The sequence below is a fragment of the Lathamus discolor genome, chromosome 6 (assembly GCF_037157495.1).
Source record: "Lathamus discolor isolate bLatDis1 chromosome 6, bLatDis1.hap1, whole genome shotgun sequence".
Taxonomy (NCBI): domain Eukaryota; kingdom Metazoa; phylum Chordata; class Aves; order Psittaciformes; family Psittacidae; genus Lathamus; species Lathamus discolor.
The window spans coordinates 31,494,149-31,508,812 of record NC_088889.1 but is presented as its reverse complement, the minus strand read 5'-3'; the positions used below and the strand labels follow the sequence as shown (position 1 = coordinate 31,508,812).

The 14,664-nt window shown below is 44.9% G+C and overlaps 2 protein-coding genes across 4 annotated transcripts in view; one reads left to right on the top strand and one right to left on the bottom strand.

Annotated features, from left to right (window-relative positions):
- Nucleotides 1-1,162: 1,162 nt before the first annotated feature.
- On the top strand, nt 1,163-10,055 carry PSMC1 (proteasome 26S subunit, ATPase 1). 2 transcript variants are annotated; one of them, XM_065685849.1, is made up of 11 exons: nt 1,163-1,264; nt 1,930-1,983; nt 2,826-2,922; nt 3,338-3,462; nt 3,972-4,157; nt 4,342-4,470; nt 5,387-5,483; nt 5,663-5,852; nt 7,171-7,322; nt 8,772-8,926; nt 9,733-10,055. In XM_065685849.1, the coding sequence occupies exons 1-11, from the start codon at nt 1,262-1,264 to the stop codon at nt 9,865-9,867; spliced, it is 1,323 nt and encodes a 440-aa protein (XP_065541921.1). In that variant the 5' UTR covers nt 1,163-1,261; the 3' UTR covers nt 9,868-10,055. The 2 variants fall into 2 exon arrangements, with proteins under 2 accessions (XP_065541921.1, XP_065541922.1); XM_065685850.1 differs by lacking the exon at nt 1,163-1,264 and adding an exon at nt 1,555-1,655.
- A 3,156-nt stretch (nt 10,056-13,211) lies between these two features.
- Nucleotides 13,212-14,664, bottom strand: part of NRDE2 (NRDE-2, necessary for RNA interference, domain containing) — a 30,688-nt gene continuing 29,235 nt past the window's right edge. For both annotated transcript variants that reach the window (XM_065685852.1, XM_065685851.1), the window contains one exon: nt 13,212-14,048. In XM_065685852.1, coding sequence (XP_065541924.1) covers nt 13,923-14,048 — 126 coding nt within the window. In that variant the 3' untranslated portion in view covers nt 13,212-13,922. The remainder of the gene's footprint in view (nt 14,049-14,664) is intronic.

Sequence of the window (14,664 nt, the reverse complement as noted above, 5' to 3'; positions counted from 1 at the left end):
ACAGCAGAAACACATGGCAGCTCGTTCTGCAGGTGGAGCACAACCAGCACCAGCAGCACTGTGAAAACAACTGCTGCAATGTACTCAGCATAGCAGTCCAGACATGGTCTCTGGAGAAGATCCTTCCATCCCTGCGGTAAAACACTGGCTCTGGGTTTGCTCTTTTCTATACTTCAGGCTACACACTTGGGCTCTAAAGCTGCAGTCCTTTACAGCACTCACTATGCCTCACTCCACTGCACCGGGCCACACGTTAGAAGCAGAGCTTGCAGCAGGTAAAAGGCTAAGCTGTGACCGCTTAAAGAGCCTCCCATGACAGCCGGCAGGAGCAGGGACCTCCCGAAGCCGCCGTACAAACCAGGCAGAGGCTGCAAGTGCCTCAACGTTTTCACTCGTGGCACAACACAGCCAGAGAGCGTTGGGCTTGCCAGGAAGAGCCATCTCTCGGTGGTTAAGTAGCAGTGCCTAAGGGAGGTAACCTGAACTGCCAGGCTGAAGGCATACTTTCCCGGCGTACTCAGAGGTTTTAAGCACCATTTTCACAGATGTTAACACTGCCGCAGCTGGTTATTATGAGCTTCAATGCGTATGAAGCTCATAATGAACTGCAATGAACTGAGCTGTAAGAATACCTGTGAAATACCTCATAGGGAAGGAACTCTGCTTTTATCTAGGTTTATCAGACTCTGAAACATCTTCCCTACTTAACCGTGGTGAAAAGTGCTGGTAACCCGACGCCGTATTCAGAAGCTACCGCGACTGTTCCCGTAGCTGGAATGTGACCACGCGGTGCCTGCCGACGGGACAGAAACCACGCTTCTCCAACAGCCGCCCCGCCGCCCTCAGGAGCACCGACTCGGGCGCGGTGTGCCCCGCCCGCAGCCCGCAGCCCCACCACCCCGGCCGCCTTCCCCCGCAGCGCAGGCGCCGCGCACCCGCACGCAGCCGGACGGGGCCCCGGGACGCTCGCCCCAACCAGCGGGACCCCCGCGGCCAACTGCGGCACCGAGCGCCCCCTGCCGACCGCCGCCGCCGGGCCCCGTGCCGTCCGGAGCACGTGACCTCGCCCAGCTGGCGGGCGGGCTGAGGAGGACGAGCAACCGCCGCGCCGCTGGATCACGTGGCCTGGGCTTCGCCCCACCCACGTCGCGCTGTGGCGTTTGGCCCCGGCTGTACGCCGTAGTGACGTCGCCACCGCGTCCCTCTCCGGGAGCGGCACTTCCGGTGCGGTACTTCAGTTCCGTTGCGGCGGCCGGGCAGGATGGTGAGACGGCGGTGCGGGCTCGGGGAGGGCCGGGCCGGGCGCCGGGAGCGCGGCCGTGTGCGGCGGGGGCTCGGCTGGCGCTGCCGGGGCGGGGCGGGGGGGGCAGGCCTCCTCAGGCATCGCCCCGCCGTTCCTCGGCGGTTTTGCGGAGTCAGCGCCGGGCCCGTAGGCCGCTCCGGCGGCAGTGCTGAGGCCGAGCAAGGCTGTGAGCCGGGCGGGTGCTGTGGGAGGCTCACCTCGCCTCGCCGCGCTAATAGGAAAGTGGGTTTGTAGCGGTGGGCCTGCAGCGTCCCGGCAGCAGGGCCATCGATCGCGCCGCGCGTCCGGCCTTCTGCTAGAGGGGCAGCGGGGCTGGCCCGCTCTGCTCGCGGGAGAGGTTGGGAGCTCTGTGGTACGTGCTGCTTCGTGTCGCTTGTGAATTTACACTGGCAAGGAATGAGCTAAACCCACGATGCACCGCGACAGTGCGGGCAACACTGAACGTGGCCTTCCTGTCTCATAAACCCACGCTTCTCGTTATTTATTTGTGGCAATAAATTGAAATATATTAGTGATTTGTTTGGATAAGAGAAATCTAATGATGTCATTTTTTACATGGACCTGCCCATGGGTTTCACAATTCACAGCAGTGTGCTAATGTTGTCTGTTGTTTTGGTTTTTCTTAGGGTCAAAGTCAGAGTGGTGGACACGGTCCTGGTGGGGGCAAGAAGGATGACAAGGTAACTAAAACCACAACAAAGACTTTTACTTATGGGATGAACTAAGTATGTCTTACTACAGAGAGTGGCCGCAATAGGCTTTATTTTACAACCTACAACTGTTTTTTGGTTTTGTACTCAGAACCGCACGAAATTCTGTTCTTGCTGGCTTTGATGAAATGCCTTCTCTTTTCTGGGTGCACAATGGAGAAAAAGGGTTGCTGTTCAAAAATAGAAAAAGAGGGTAACTGTAAAGGAAAACTAAAGTTATTTGACACTAGTAGTATATATGTTAAAATAAACTATAAATCTGTGAGGGTTAGGAAAGATGAGTTGCCTTCAAGCTGTCAAGTCAGTAGTTTTGGTTTGAAAATGACATCATACCTTCATCTGTATAAGGTCTGTACTTGATGTTGTGGACCATTGGAGATCTTTCCAGTTTTTTTGGACATAGAAGTACAATGCACATGAGAAGCTATGTCTGAGCTGACCCACTGAATGTGTTTTACCTGTGAGTTAAACTGCAGCAGAAACGTTCAGATTCAGCATTTGCCTCATCCTTTTGCGCCTGAGTTTAGTTGTGATTTCCTTCAGGCTTCGCCTTCTGTGTGCTGTATTCACTGAAAATTGGCAGAAATATATATTTGTTACTAAATGTAAAATAAGCAGGAGAAGACGTTTTTAACTTTGATAAAGAATAAGAATATTTCTTTTGGGCTTCTTGTTGTGTATCATAAAGGAGACAGTTTTGTTATGTATCCATTCACTTCAGCTGAGCATTCTCGTTCGGTGCACCTAATGTCTGTATTTTTCGTTGTTAATAACAAAATTGTTTTTTCATTAATTTTGTTTTTATGAATAAGGATAAGAAGAAGAAATATGAACCTCCAGTTCCAACCAGAGTGGGGAAAAAGAAGAAGAAAACAAAGGGACCAGATGCTGCCAGCAAACTCCCCCTGGGTAAGTGTCCTGCCAACCCCAGCAGTGCTGTGGACAGTGGCCTTTGAGAGGTGCAGAGCTGTCCTTTCCCCTTAAGATGGCTGGGTGTTGTGTCACAAGTGGTGTAACAGAAGGGCAAATGTAATCTTACTTTGTTCTTTTACGTTAGTTAGAGTAAGTTATTGTTATTCAAGACGCAGCCAAGAATTCGTGCGTGAGACAGACAGAAATTGAAATGAGGAGAAATGCAGGGGAAACATTATCTTTAAAGATGTTTTTTTTATGTAGGATTACAGTGAGACAAGTAAAATAGTGGATGCTGCTCACGTAGAAGTTATTGGTAAAAAATAAAGCAGAGTTTCTGGTAATGAATTAGTGAATAATTGGTAATATGTCAAACTTGATCTAAAATATTATGATTTCACTTGGATTGCAGTGACTCCTCACACACAGTGCAGACTCAAATTGTTGAAATTGGAAAGAATTAAAGATTACCTCTTAATGGAGGAAGAATTTATCAGAAATCAAGAACAGATGAAACCTTTGGAAGAAAAACAAGAGGTGAGGCTTGAGTTAACTGTTACGTCTAGTATTACAGTAAGTGCTCTAATGGGAAATACAAACAATGGGAATAAAGTGCCATGAATATGTAAGTCAGTACAAACATACTGTATGTGTTACAGTTATTTGTTAAATCTCAATTACTGTCCAAAATCCAGAAGACTTTTTTTTCTAGTGGTATAATGGTTCTAGTCCAAGCATTGGTTACTACAGATGAGGCCATAGTGGGTTTTAGCTTTTTAGTGGTCTGTCCAATTGCAGCTCCCAGGTAGCTGTCAGCAGAGACAGAAAGAATATTCTAGCTGTTCACATCCATATAGCAGCACCTATAGAATAGGACGAAAACAGTAGTGGGTTTTGTTACTGGCCTCTGCTATTACACCACCTAGTGCAGAAGATCAACCACAGGAAAAAACAGTTCTGTTCAGTGTGAACTGTTGAGCCAGTGTTGTACAAGAATGTTTTTGCCTGTGTGCTTGAGTTGTTTCTTGGGTTCTTCTTGGCAACAGGAAGAAAGATCAAAAGTGGATGATCTGAGAGGAACACCGATGTCCGTGGGTACCTTAGAAGAGATCATTGATGACAACCATGCTATCGTGTCCACATCAGTAGGGTCGGAACACTACGTCAGTATTCTGTCTTTTGTGGACAAGGATCTGCTAGAGCCAGGCTGCTCTGTCTTGCTAAACCATAAGGTGAGCTGGTTTCACAAAAAGAAACACAAGTTCTTGTGCGGTTTTTAACTGGCCTTTTTTTCTGAGAATCACAGGAGAGCTGATGCTGTTTATTTCATGCATCTAAACAGATGGGCATTGGGATTAGGCTTGAGCCTGTATTAACAGCACTTGCTTGATTTGACAACTCTTATGCTTGAATTAGGTTCATGCTGTGATTGGAGTCCTGATGGATGACACAGACCCTTTAGTTACTGTGATGAAAGTGGAGAAGGCTCCTCAAGAAACATACGCTGACATTGGTGGCCTTGACAACCAGATTCAAGAAATCAAGGTACTCTTTTACTGATTTGCACTATTCAGCAAGCTGCTGATGTAGCTGCTGTGCTGGGGGCTTGTAAGTGTCACGACAGGGCAACTGCTGATCACACAGTGTTCTGTATCTTGCTCTAGAACTTTTCTTCATTTGGTTTTGCTAGGAAGGCTCATAGGCCTAAGTCTCTAAGGTGGGAGCATACCCATCCACAACAGTACGTACAGCAGCCTTTCATTGGGGAATCTGTAGAACCCTGAGCTTGTAAGATCTCTGCAATAACTTTTGCAAAACTATTGTTTTGCAGTATACAAAGTTACTGATTGTTGCATGATGACAGTTAAAGAAGTGCAGAGGTTGTTTTGAGTGTGTGGTGCCATGCAGTCTGAGGATTTAGTGGGTAGGGGCTTGGGACTTGTTTTGTGTTTGCATTTGTTGGTTGGGGGGTTTTGTGTTCAGTTGGGTTCTGGTGGTTGGTTTTGGGGTGGGTTTTTTTTTGGGGGGGGGTGTGCATTTTTGTTTTCCCTACCAGCAGATCTCTGTCTGAACCCTAGTAAAACTCAACCCTTTTGCTTTGATTTACATGTTTTCAAAATCACTGATGGGATCTGCAGTGTCTGATAACTCATGGTGGAAGACATCCTTTCATAAGGAGTCTTCCATGAGCGTTTGGGAGCCAGGGACTCCAGGGCTCTAGATTCAGTGTTGGAGGAGGAGGAGCACTCAGTGCTTCTCTTCCCCATGTCAGGTGGGAACAATAGGAAGACTGTTCAGATAGAGTAGTTGTCTGCCTTAGAACTGAGGCAGTAGAGAGACAGGCTTTTCAAGGTCTGTCTTGAAATCAGTTAAATTCTTCTTGCCTTCGTTACTTTTAATGCTGCTGAGACCCCCACAGAACTGTGCAGAGCATTCACTCACTGTTTTTCTTGTGCTGCAGGAGTCTGTGGAGCTTCCTCTCACCCACCCTGAATACTATGAAGAAATGGGTATAAAGCCACCTAAGGGAGTCATTCTGTATGGCCCACCCGGCACAGGTATCTTTTTACAGTACAGTAACAGCTCTGCTGTGCTAACACAAGTGAAATAAATATACTTGGTTAGTACTAAAGCAATGCCAAGTTTGTCACAGATTTTATGTGACTGTTTTATTAAAGCACCTCCCTTCCCCCCCCCCCCCCGACTAACTATAGTATCTTTTGCCATCCAAACCTAGGTAAAACTTTACTAGCCAAAGCAGTGGCCAACCAGACTTCAGCAACCTTCCTGCGAGTGGTTGGTTCAGAACTTATACAGAAATACTTGGGTGACGGTCCGAAGCTCGTGCGTGAGCTGTTCCGTGTGGCTGAAGAACATGCCCCATCCATTGTCTTCATCGATGAAATTGATGCCATTGGCACAAAGAGGTACAGTATTCCAGCTCTGGCTTCACACACAAGTGTTACCAAGGACAGTAAATGGTTTACTAGAACATTTCTTTTGCAACCATGTTGGTAGCTCTGCTGCCATCTCATAATACGTTTTTTGATGTAAGTATTTTTAACAAGTGAGACTTCAAATAACTTCTCCAAAACTAAAATACATCACAACCTTTTCATTTTAAATAGGTATGACCGGAAATTTAGCCCCTGTTCTCTAGCTACCTGTTAGCATCTCTATGACATAGTATCTTAGGCGGAAGGAGACCCTGTGTACAAGTTCATAGGACATCCCCTAAGGGCAAATCCAAATACAGTTATCAGCTTCGCTGGTTCAACTGTAAAGCAACATCCTTCATGCAGAGTGTGTCCATTTCTCATTTGCATTGCAGATAGGTGGCTAAATATTTACATTCTTAAAGTATTACATATTAAGCTACAGAGTGTGATACTATGTAGAAGCATTGCTTGTGCCACACTATTGTTCAGCCTGTATCTGAGTTAGTATTACTTTGAAAATTTCATAGGTTGCATGGAACTGTCTGATACAAGTAGTCTTTAAAGTAGTCAGGTGTTTTTAAATAAGTAAACGTGCTCATACATACTGCTAAACAGCTATTATCCTGAAGCTGCAGCCTAAGGCAGCTTCTGCCCCGTGTAGCATGTAGAAGGGATTGGACTGATGGTGAAGTGTGTAACACATGTAGTTATTCATAACCTTTACGTTGCTTTGCACAGTTGCTGTATATGGCTGCGCTGGTTTGGGTGCTGATTGTCTAGTCTGGTCTGGTACTAGCAAAACGAAATAGCTGAGCTACAAAGCGGAGAGCTATGGCCACTGGTACCTGCGCTTCAGGAAGATCAGGGTTAAACCAGGATCCGCACTAGCAGGGCTGAAGGGTGCTCAGTCACAACTGTGTATGTAAGGAAGAACTCTGAAATGGAAAAAGGTGTGACAAGGTGTTTTTTCTATGAAGTGGATGCATGTGCTTTAAATAATGAGGGATTTTCCTTTTTATGTTAATTTTGTTTGGAAAAATGACAGGATTTCCTTTGCAGGATTGCTATTGCTTTCTCCAGCTACAAGAACAGTTCAGTGTGTCTTTGTACCTTGATGTTACAGTATGATTCTGAAAAGGTGCTTTTTATTTTCTATGGTTGAACATTAAATTAACTGATAATCTATTATGGGTGTTACAAAACCCCAACATGCACCACACACTCTTATACTGGTGTGCTTGTAGCAGTCTTGTGAAATACGTTCTTAAGTTCGCCGAGTGCTTTTTTTGACTCTGTTGTGTTATAGGTATGATTCAAATTCGGGTGGTGAGAGAGAGATCCAACGTACAATGCTGGAGCTGCTGAACCAGCTGGATGGGTTTGACTCTCGGGGGGATGTTAAAGTTATCATGGCTACAAACAGAATAGAAACGCTGGACCCAGCTTTAATTAGGCCAGGTAAGAGACTTCCTGCTGTGGGAAGTCATTGCTGGGGCAAGGTGTGGTGCAGCAGCAGCATTTCATTCCTGCCTTCAGCAGCTGGGGGAAGTGGGGCAGCACCACTCATGCCTCATGGGTAAGAACTTGGTCCTGGATTTTGACACCAGGAAGCCGGTCTGCTTCTCTACTGACCGGGGCTGCTGCTGTCATTCAGGGGACAAGTAATGCCGTATTTTGACACATGTAATACATGTTGAGCCAAGAGCTTGAAGAGGCACAAGTAGTATTTTTAAATAGCCACTAAAAATGTACAGTAACGTAACACATCTGGGGTCTGTTCGATTGGAAGGTAGGAAGCAACACGAGATAAAAGGAATAAGCTAAGCCTCCCCTTGGGGTCCTCAGGTAAATCCACAGTATTGAAGAGATTGTGAAGATTCTCCTAAAGTAATAGAGGTAAGATAGAAAGAAAAGGTAATTTAAGCTGAAATTGTCAAAACTGTGCTCTGAGCACTCACTGGGCTGCAGGGTTTATACAAACCTCTGCAGGGTGGAGGTGCTGAGGTGTGTTTGTGGTTTTTAAAAGAAGTCTGGTTTTGTCACCACACTCCTCCAAATCACAGCCAGGAGAGCCCAGAGGAGATACTGTTACATCAGTATTGAAAGACAAGCTGAGATGATCTAAAACTTGATGGAAGGAAGCATCCTACACCTGTCAGCTATTTCCATTACTACCATTCTGTGAGCAATCAGGGCATGTCTAGCAACTGACAGAGCTGCTGTTGTGTAGGATCTTCTGGGGTATTGGAAGTGGTGCCATCAACCCCTTAGAGAAGATGCTGTAAAACTGAAGAAAAGCAGGAATGATCCTGAGATGGAAAATGTCTTTAAAAAGATTGCTCATTAAACTGGAACAATGGGTACCAGAACATCCAAAACCCCTGCTGACACACAGGAAACATCTGGCAGGGGCTTGCAGCACAACTCTTATGGCAGCAGGTTTTGCCTGCAGTTGAGGGTTTGGGTTTTTTCTTTGGGGTTTTTGGTTATAGGATGTTAGTTACACAGGGAGAGGAAGCTGCCATGGTGTTTTGTGTATGTGAATGTGGCAGAAAAATTTGAGAGCTAAGTGTCATCTCAGAGTAGAATGAAATTGATTACAAAACTCTTTATTTGATTAATCCTTTTCTATACTATGATGCACTGGGGGGGAGAGGTTCATGTTTCCCAGGTGAGGAGTCTGTTACTTGCTTGCAGTGACACAGGCTTTTCCAGCAGTGTGGCATCTGTCAGCTCCTATGGCTTGCTGTTCATGGCCAGCAGTCTGATCTTGCTTTCTGTGCCAAGATGTGATTGATTGTGGTGGAAAAGAACAGTTGCTGTCAGCCTCACCTGGAGATGTTCTTCCTGTGCTCTTCCCAGTAGCTGTGTGCAAAAACCCTAAGACTGAGCTTTCCTTTTGCACAGGACGTATCGACAGGAAAATAGAGTTTCCCCTACCTGATGAGAAGACCAAGAAACGCATCTTTCAGATTCACACAAGCAGGATGACATTGGCAGATGATGTGACTCTGGATGAGCTGATTATGGCAAAAGATGATCTCAGTGGTGCAGATATTAAGGTCAGTATACATGACCATTGTTTATACTTCAGAACACAAACTGGACCTCATTTTTACTGCATTCAAAAACTGACAGTTGAAATTATTCTCTAATGACCTGTGGCTCCATCGCTGGGGGACAGTTGGCTGGCTTTAAACTACCTTTTATGAGTGCCATGCACTTGGCTTTACACAGGGGGAATTTATCAAACCTGTAATGATGATGTAGCTTCTGTTGAGAATAGCATGTATCTGTTACCTATTAAAATATTACATTTTAGAAGTAGTGAAGTGGAAATTAGAAGGGGAATGTGGAATCTTGCACAAAGATGCAAGATTTTTAGGTATTACTTAAAATTGCTTCTTATCTTGTGCATCATATAGATTCAGTTGCAAGCAGCTAAAAATGCAGCTGTAGCTCAAGCAGGTTCAGACATAAGGAGTCTGCTTTTCTGAAGTAGCTGGGGCCCTTGCCAGAGGTACTACACATGACATTACCCTCAGCTCACTGCAGAAGGGAATGCAGTCCACATTACTCAAGCTGTAGGTACCTGTCCTCACAGGAGAGAAGTAGCATGGTTATGAAGGTGCTTTTCTGTTACAGCAGCATTACTCTTGCCTGCAGAAGATGTGCTCTTCTGGCTTTATCCAGTGTTCTGTGTGCTTCAGTGCTACTGAACAGTATCATACATCAGAATGCAAGTTTTGTTAATGCTCCTCCCTTCCGCTGGAGCCACTCAGAGGAGTGTGGACGTGCTACTGCCCTTTGAGGTGGGGCTTGAAGGGGCTGTGCAGGGATGGTGACTTACTCTTTCTCCCTGTGGCAGGCCATTTGCACAGAAGCTGGACTGATGGCTCTGAGGGAACGGCGAATGAAAGTAACAAATGAAGACTTCAAGAAGTCTAAAGAGAACGTCCTCTATAAGAAGCAGGAGGGAACCCCCGAGGGACTGTATCTTTAAGTTACCTGCCTCTTTAGGGCTGCCCAGGAACTCTTTCTGTGTTGATGACAGTTGATATCGATGATGTAAAACCAGTCCGGTTAATTGTCATTCTTGAAGAGGTTAAGTGCTGCTGGAGGTTTTCAGTCAGCGTAACGCTTTGCTACCAAAGCAGTTCAATTCAAATAAATGTTTTATTGGGAAACAAAGACCTGCCCTTTACAGGGCACTGGCTGTTGCTTTTGTAAGACTTACGTGAAGTGCTGGTGTCATGAGTGCTTGGCTTGGTGCTCCACACCACACTGTACAGGCAGGAGCCCCACCTCTCAATCATTGTAAGGCACCAGTCTTCTACAACTGCTAATTGCTCCTGCTGTTCAAGTTTTAATTACCATTCTGTATCTCTTCTTAGGGGCCAAGGAACTAGGCCTACAGCAGTCCCTTCTCAGTGTCCTATGTCATATACATATAAATTAATGAAAAACATTCAAATATGCTTTAAAAGGACCAGCTTTCTTTACCACTTGTGCTTACAAGAAAGCAAGGTAGGCACTTGTATTCTTAAAGATCTAAACATGTTTGGGTAAGGCAGCATTACAGAGTTCATGCTTTTTTTTTCCCCAACAGGATTACCGTTCCAAGCATGCTTTCTTTACTGAGTTAGAGGTCTCCAATAGGAACCAAGACAGTAGGAGCTTCTACAGCTTAGTGCTGTCCACAGCAAGATGTAGGTACTACTAAGGCCAAGGTGCTCTGCAGCGAGAAGTTCACAAGTCACATACATGCTGTTCTGCAGCATAACCTTAAAGTGAATTCTGGCCCTCTGCACAAACTCATGGCTGCAGCTCCATCCCCATAGGAGCTGGATTTCTATTTTGCTAGGTGGTGGCAATGCACGTACTGCTTATAAAGTACTTTGTGTAGTGCACTTCTGTTAAGTTCCAAGTAATTAATTTCCAGCTGTTGACTCTTAAGGTTTATGTAAAGTTCCATACACAGAAGACAGCCAACCAGTGTGCAGTCTTTGTTCTGGAAACTTTCTGTGGCGCAAATGCTGGCCAGTAAGACACCAAGAGCTGCACACACATCAATCCCTTTGGTAACTGCCAGTGCTGCAGCAACAATGGCAGCACCAAGGCCAAGAGATTTTGGGTTTCTATGTTAAAATTATGTGGTTCATTGTTAAAAACAAACCCTACAGATGAATGGATTCTTGAATCCGGATTACAGGAACCCTGAAATAGAGTTGGTTTTCATCTGGAGATGATGGACAGAAAAACAACAAGCAGAGTTTTATTACCCATTCTTACAAACCTTAGGAGAGCTGTCTCCTTGGAAAGGTCACAGCCAGCCATGTTTTAACACTTCCTAATCATGGCTGTTGATCTCATCATCACTAGAGAGCTCAGATGTGTGGCGAGCAAGGCTTTTTATTTGGGACATGGCTGGTAATGCTGGCTGGAAACAGCAACTACAAAGCAACTGAAGGAGCTGCAATGTATTAAGCTAAACCAAGAACTGGGTCCTAGTATGCTCTCTGCCACAGCAGTAACTGAGGAAGAAAGAGATTGGAAAATTAAGTTCTTACCTTTTAGAACAGAATTTAACTTCTGCCATTTTCTCCAACATTTTTGAACCTGAGTCACAAAGATCAAGACAAAGGTAATAAAGATCAGGAGCAAGTGAACAGTGAGCTCGCTTATTCACATAAGGGCAGGAAAAGCCACTGGAGTTTCAATTACAAAGCAAGACTGGCTTCAGGAAGGGAGCAGCCTCCAACCGCCCCAAGCGAAGGGGCAGCACCAGTGCTGCACAGTTTGAAGCTGTGCAAAAGGAAGGGCTGAGGAGGGGATGTACAGAAAAGTGTCTGAAACCAGAGTCATTCCTGCCTCCGTCACTGCAGTTTCCACAGTGCAGTTGGGTAGGGTGCTAGATGATCTCACCTAGGCTACCTGTCCCCGTAAAGGTTGGACCAGATGATCTTCCAAGGCCTCTCACAACCTGAGCTGCTCTGATTCCATGACTTTGAAGAGAAACACAAGCAGGAACACAAGTGAGCTTCCCCCGTCTCCATGTCCCTTCCGGGTCCTTACAGGAAATGGCATTCCACTTTGATGGGAGAGAAAACCACACACACCATTTGTGATGTTCAGCGCACAGAGTGACTCCCACCTCCACTTCAGGGGCTCTCAATTCCTGAAAGCAGCACAGATTTTAAATTTTTTTTTATTTTTTTTTTTTTTTTACACAGGCCATCAGTTACTTGTGTAGCAGAACCAGCATCACTTGCAGCCACAGCAGTGGCACATGGCTCTCAGAAGTGCTGTAATGCCATTTAGAATTGCACATCTTGCCTGTAGTGTTTAAATCATTTTAGAAATAAATAAATGAAGCGCAGCCTCAACTAACATGTACTGTATCTTGTATTGTGGTGCTAAAGGGAAACCTGACCCACAGGTTGGTATGGCTTTGTCAAGCCACAGTTTCCATGTAGCCAAATCTCACCAGCCGGATGATCCTAATGGCCTTAGTGCTGTTAGTGACAGATTTCTCCTGAAAAGCCTCTGAAACACTTCTGGCTATTCAGTGCCTGCAGGTGCCCTCTTTTCAGATGAGATCCAGTTTCTGAGTATTTGGGTCTCAAGAGCATGGATGTTAAACAGCCTGGTACATATTTCAGCACAGTCAGTCCTATAAAACAAATATGTAGAATCATAGAATCATAGAATAGTTTGGGTTGGAAAGGACCTCAAGATCATCTAGTTCCAACCCCCCTGCCATGGACAGGGACACCTCACACTAAACCATCCCACACAAGGCTTCATCCAGCCTGGCCTTGAACACCGCCAGGGATGGAGCACTCACAACCTCCCTGGGCAACCGATTCCAGTGCCTCACCACCCTAACAGGAAAGAATTTCCTCCTTATATCCAATCTAAACTTCCCCTGTTTAAGTTTTAACCCATTACCCCTTGTCCTGTCACTACAGTCCCGGACGAAGAGTCCCTCCCCAGCATCCCTGCTGTAAGTGTTACATCCCTGTGTGTAAGTGTTACAGTTTAACCATATCTTTAAATTTACTGTATTTCATACTACTTCTCAAGGAGCTTGCCTAAAGACTCTTGGAATAGAGACTATTAATTTAACATTCATGTTTTGACTACTTTGCCACCTTTGGTGAGGATTAAATACAGACTAGACGTCTACTTCCCTTATGATGATTGCCTGTATTTAGGTCAAAAGCAAGTAATCAGTTACAAAAACTTGTTTATAAGTGAGCTGCTTAGAGGTGCATTATGGATACAATTTCAGTTTTAATACAATCACAGTTTATTAAATTAAGAAATAAAAATAATTCAAGTTCCTTTTGATTTTTCAAATAGGTATATTTTTCATAAATATTCATATTAAAAGGGTCATCTGTCAAAACATACGAGCCCAAAATAGGTGCCTGCTCAAGCAGAGATTCAGCCTGTACTAACAGTTTACATACAGATGTAATGGCTGTTTGACTCTAGTTATGTATACACGCACACGCATACCAAGCTGAACAAAACTACTGAAGCCTGCCAACGGGAGGACAGTGGAGCATCTGTTTGGCAGATGTTTATTTCCTGTGCTGCTCACCAAACCATAGTTGGCATGTACTGACTCTCTGCTGAACTCTAGGGAATGTAATTTCAAACAACAGAATAAGAAATGTGGGCAACGTTCAGCAGGAGGCTATTTATATGAGGGTACCCTTCTGTAGGAGCCAGCAATACTTCAGAGAAATGGATGCATTTTTGTGGGCAAAATGCAGTACTTGACTCCAGAATACTTGCAGCTAATGGAACTCCATTTGCATGGCAATTTATATCAAAGCCTAAAAAAAAATACAAAGAAAACCAACCAAAAAAAAAAAAAACCCAAAAAAATCTTAAGGGGAAAAAAAAAAACAAACAAAAAAAAAACAAAACAACAACCCCAAAACAGAGTATCCAGTCCCAACAGAGTTCCTGTTTGGAAAGAGATAGGTCCAACTGTTCATTTTGGAACTAGCTTCTGTATTTTCCCTGCTCATCTCCAGTCCTTTTTTAAACCTCTAATAGCAGATCCAGCTCTTCCATAGGCAGCCGCACTCTCAGCTCTTTTTCAGTCATTAGGTCAAGTGTCTCCTGCAGGTCATCAGGGAAGTACTCCACTGCATCCATATAGAGCACCTAGAAAGACAATGAGAACGTTTTCTATGCCATCTTTGTATCACAGCCAGAAACATAGTATATAGAAGCACAGAGATATACAAACAACTCCACAGAAACAATGTCAGAAATCTCATAGAATCATATAATATCTCAAGCTCAAAGGGAGCCATAAGGATCCATGCTCCTTGCAGGACTACCTAACACTAAGCCATATGACTTAAGAACATCATCCAGATGGTCCCTGAACTCTGACAGGCTCGGTGCCATGACTGCCTCCCTGGGAAGCTGTTCCAGTGACCAACCACCTTCTCAGCGAGAACCTTTTCCTAATTCCCCATCTGAACTTCCCCTGTCACAGCTTCATGCCATTTCCTCATGTCCTATCACTGGTCACCAGAGAGAGACTGGCACCACCCCCTCCGCTGCATATGCTGCTTTAAAATAACACAAACAGAGTTACTACATCTGCAGTGACACCAATGTCTAATCGAGTCTTTTCCAAGTCTTACTGAATAACTTCACTCCAAAAGATACAACATAGGTCAAGAGGCACTGGAGCATTTGCAGCACATACAGACATTACTGAGGAGCTGCATGTGCTCCTGAATAGTTGCTGATACTAGGCTCTAGATTC